Source organism: Myotis brandtii, unplaced genomic scaffold, assembly GCF_000412655.1.
Source record: "Myotis brandtii unplaced genomic scaffold, ASM41265v1 scaffold1234, whole genome shotgun sequence".
NCBI classification, from domain to species: domain Eukaryota; kingdom Metazoa; phylum Chordata; class Mammalia; order Chiroptera; family Vespertilionidae; genus Myotis; species Myotis brandtii.
The window spans coordinates 859018-863185 of NW_005354309.1; the positions used below are offsets into that span (position 1 = coordinate 859018).

General features: G+C 57.4%; 1 protein-coding gene across 1 annotated transcript in view; it reads left to right on the forward strand.

Annotated features, from left to right (window-relative positions):
- Positions 1 to 4168, forward strand: part of COL5A3 (collagen, type V, alpha 3) — a 34627-nt gene that overhangs the window by 21715 nt on the left and 8744 nt on the right. Inside the window, exons 45-55 of the mRNA XM_014533977.1 lie at positions 43 to 96; positions 598 to 651; positions 1288 to 1395; positions 1472 to 1525; positions 1730 to 1783; positions 1892 to 1945; positions 2070 to 2123; positions 2634 to 2741; positions 3416 to 3469; positions 3725 to 3778; positions 4041 to 4094. Of these exons, the coding sequence (XP_014389463.1) occupies positions 43 to 96; positions 598 to 651; positions 1288 to 1395; positions 1472 to 1525; positions 1730 to 1783; positions 1892 to 1945; positions 2070 to 2123; positions 2634 to 2741; positions 3416 to 3469; positions 3725 to 3778; positions 4041 to 4094 (702 nt within the window). The remainder of the gene's footprint in view (positions 1 to 42; positions 97 to 597; positions 652 to 1287; positions 1396 to 1471; positions 1526 to 1729; positions 1784 to 1891; positions 1946 to 2069; positions 2124 to 2633; positions 2742 to 3415; positions 3470 to 3724; positions 3779 to 4040; positions 4095 to 4168) is intronic.

The following is a 4168-nucleotide window of genomic DNA, read 5'->3' on the forward strand; positions in this document are numbered from 1 at the left end:
GCTGAGGGGGGGGGGTCCTTCCTCATCCTGTTTCCTCTGCAGGGAGAAGTGGGTACCCCTGGCCACAAGGGGAGCAAAGGCGATAAGGGGGATGCGGTAAGTGGGGGTCCCACTTGGGGGTAAGTCCTCAGGGAGGGGAGAGGGATGTGGAGATGGGCGGGGTAAGGGGACGGAGGGGAGGCCGTGGAGCTTCCTCCCTCCCTGAGCCCCATCCTGACACCTGCGAGTCACAGAAGCAAGTACCTGAAATGAAGGGGCCAACAGAGCTTCTGGGGCCCCGGAGGACGGGGAGGGCGCTGAGGCAGCTGCTCCCGCCTCTGCCTTTCCTTGGTGGCATGTCATTCCTTTGGCTTCAGCCACAGCTGCCAGAATCAGTCCCTGGTGCTGGTGGGATGTCTGGGGAACAGCCTGATGGGCCGAGCTTAGGATAGATGTCTGTGTCTGATCCCATCAGCGGGTGGCTAGGAAGACAGGGTTAGGGTGTGTGCACAGCTGTGGCTTCCTGCTGGGGGCAGTGGGCAGGGGACAATGATTGACATCTCTAGTGCCAACCCCCAATCTTGAACTTAAGGGATTTTCAACTGTTTCCTCCTCCAGGGCCCACCTGGACCAACAGGGATACGGGGTCCTGTGGGACACCCCGGCTCCCCGGTAGGTGCTCCTGGCTTTGCGACCACCCCCTGGGTCCCCGATGGGAAGGGACAGTGTCCTACACCTGGACTCGGGCCCAGACTCACTTCCAACCCTAATCTACTCCTCCATGTTGACAACCAGTATGAACTCACCCCAGAACCTGACTCAATCCAGAACCTCAGCCCCAATCTCAACCCTGTTTGAGACCTTAACCTCAATCCCAACTCAAACCTTGTCTTCAAATGCCTCATTAGCCAAACCCTGACCCAGTCCTACCCAAACCCCAACCCCGACCCACCTTGCAATGCTGACCTCACACCTGAGTTCAAACTTTGAATCTGGCCTTGGCCTCAACTCCAAACCCAACCCTAAATTCCATCTCAACCCCATTTGAACCATGCTCATGATCTTGACCTTCATCTGAACCTGACTCATCACCCAATGTTCGTCTCAAAACTTTGACTCAACCCTTGAACTCATTCCCAAACTCTGACCCTTAGCCCACACTTCTAACTCCAGACCTAACCTTGACCCTCCCCACAGTTAATCCCAACCCTGATTCCAACCATCAACCTCAATCTTGAGTTTGACCCTGAGCCTATTTCCAACCATTGACCTGGACCCTAACTTTGCCCGGCCCTCTTCTTCTCCCAGGGAGCAGACGGGGCTCAGGGACGCCGGGGACCCCCAGGCCTCTTTGGGCAGAAAGGAGATGATGGAGTGAGAGGCTTCGTGGGGGTGATTGGGCCCCCTGGCCTGCAGGTGGGTGTCTGAGTTTGGGGGTATGGCCTCTGGTTCCCCACACCCTATGCCCCACTCTTGCTTCTTTGTTTCACAGGGACTGCCAGGTCCTCCTGGAGAAAAGGGGGAGGTTGGAGACGTGGGGTCCATGGTATGGATAATGGGGGGGAGGGTGGAAGGGGGAGGGTGGTGGCAGGGTGAGGGTGACCATTAGATTGATGTTGGGAGGTATCACAAGACACATTGTCACTTTAAGGATCATGGGAGTCACAAGCATCAAGGGTGGTGCTTGTGGTTACTAGAGCCTTTGGGGGGGGGGCATGGGGTCACTTGATGCTATTCTGACTGTCCCCAGGGTCCCCATGGAGCTCCAGGTCCTCGGGGTCCCCATGGCCCTAGTGGATCAGAGGTGAGGACTCTGGGGCTGGGGGAAGGGCATCGGAGTGGGGGGACATCCATTTCCCAAGAAGGGGAGGTTGGGTCCCAGGCTCACTTCTATCCCTTGTTGTCCCTTCAGGGCTCTCCAGGGCTGCGTGGAGGAGTCGGTCAGCCCGGTGCTGTGGGGGAGAAGGTGAGAGAGAGAGGACAGTGGACTACACAGGGTTGTGGAGGCACAGCCAGTTCTGATTGGGGGTGCTGTCCCGGGGAGCCTTTCCCTGTCTTCCAACAGTGAACCCTCACTTTGCCTCCTGTAGGGTGAGCCAGGGGAGGCTGGAGACCCAGGGCTGCCAGGAGCCCCCGGCATCCCAGTGAGTGACTATTTTCTGAGCCCCTGCACCCATCCCAGGGAACCCCTGGTTGCTGGGTATCTCAGGCCACCTTGCCCTCTGGGGAGTCCTAAGTCACCCACTGACCCATGTGGGCACCCGGGTTACCTTGATGATAGAACCTTGGGAGGTGCAGTGCTACACACAGGCTGGACACTGCACGAGGGTGTGGGGCCGAGGGGTTGATGGGGGCCCGGGTCTGACATAAGCCCTGGCTTGGGGATGAGCTTCCCACAGGGGACCCCTTTTCTAATTCACTGAAGGGTGGCACATGGGCTAGACCAACCTTTCCCATGACCTCTAGGCAACTGGTCTATCCTGACCCCTGACTCTTGTAAGTCCTAGATCCCCTTGACTTCCCACCCTTGGGAAGTCTAGGCTACTCTGACCCCTGACCCCAAGAAAATCCCAGACCACCCGATTCCTAAATCCAGGCATACGAACCTTGACCCCTGGAGAGTCCAGGCTCTTCTGACTTCTGTTTCTGCAAAGGGGCCCAAGGGAGAAGTTGGTGAAAAGGGGGACACAGGCCCATCTGGGGCGGCAGGACCCCCAGGCAAGAAGGGCCCCCCTGGAGAAGATGGAGCCAAAGGGAATGTGGTGAGTCCTGGGGGAGGAGAAGGGAGAGCTGGGGGAGGGGCACTCGTGTTTACTCCAACCGGCTCCTCGACTTCCAGCCAGGTGTCCTGTCCTCCAGTGTGCAGGTTCTATGAGCAACCCAGAACATGGCTGAATGAATGGTTCAATGGTTGAGTGAATGAATGAATCAGCATGAAAATACAGTGGTTATATGTCATTGTGGGGGTGACGCTTGCACATGGAATCATTCTAACCATGCTGGGAATGGCAAGGTCGAGCTTGGCGCTGATGTGGGATTTGCCGTCAGGGAGAGGTTGAGACCCTCCTGCCACAGCGTGGGGGAGGGGGGGCTCGGCTTGGGTGGAGGGCAGTGAGGAGCTTCAGAGTCAGGGGGACCTCCGTTTGGAACTCTCCACCCCACCACCTGCTGTGTCCCTCTGGGTCGGTTCCCTCTGTGAGTCCTGAGCTGGGAGGCTGCTGGGAGGATGAAGTGAGATGATGCATGTCAGGTTCTTAGCTCAGCACCTGCCCCCATTAACCACTAGAATGTTCTCTCTACTGGGGTGGAAATGTTGTGTTTTGTTCACCATGTATCCCCAGCAACCAGAACTGTGCCTGGCACCATTTATCTGTTAAATGAATGAGTGAATGTGCAATAATTCTGAGATGTGATTACTCATCATTCTGTGTTCCAGGGCCCCAGAGGGCTCCCAGGAGATCTAGGACCCCCTGGAGACCCTGGAGTTTCGGTGGGTGTGAGCCTTCCTGTCCCCATCAAATTCCCTAATTCTCACCCCCACTCACCCCCACAGTTTCCCACTCACCCCTACTTACTCCCATAAGCCCCCACTCACACCCACAGACCTGGTGTCCTCGTTTCCCCACCCCCTGGACCTAGACAAGGTCACTGGGACAAATAACCTTCATTATCCTCCAAGCCTCACCCCAAATTCTCATGTGCCCCCATGAGCCCTCCCAACTCTATTCCCTCCCTCCCACCACAGGGTCTAGATGGTCCCCCAGGGGAGAAGGGAGACCCTGGTGATGTTGGAGGACCGGTGAGTGAGGAAACAGGATGTGATGCTGGGAGAAGGGGCTGGGCTGGCGAGTAGGCGCATTGGGTGGCCAGAGGAGTGGGTTACTGCTTTGCCTCTCTGGGGCCTCACCATGAATGTGAGAAGCTTGAGGGAGGAAGCAGGAGATGGCTGGTGCTGGGTGATGTTTGGGTAAGGCTGGCTTTGGGTCAAAGGCATCCTGAAACGTAGCCATGCTCAACCACTGCTAGCGAATTCTATCCTGGTGTTGTTATCATCTCCACAGGGTCCACCTGGCGCTTCTGGGGAGCCCGGCCCCCCAGGGTCCCCTGGAAAGAGGGTGAGTGATGACCTGGCTCCTGGCTGCCCTGGCTCCAACCTTATCCCACTCACCTCCTCAGCCCCCCACTTACC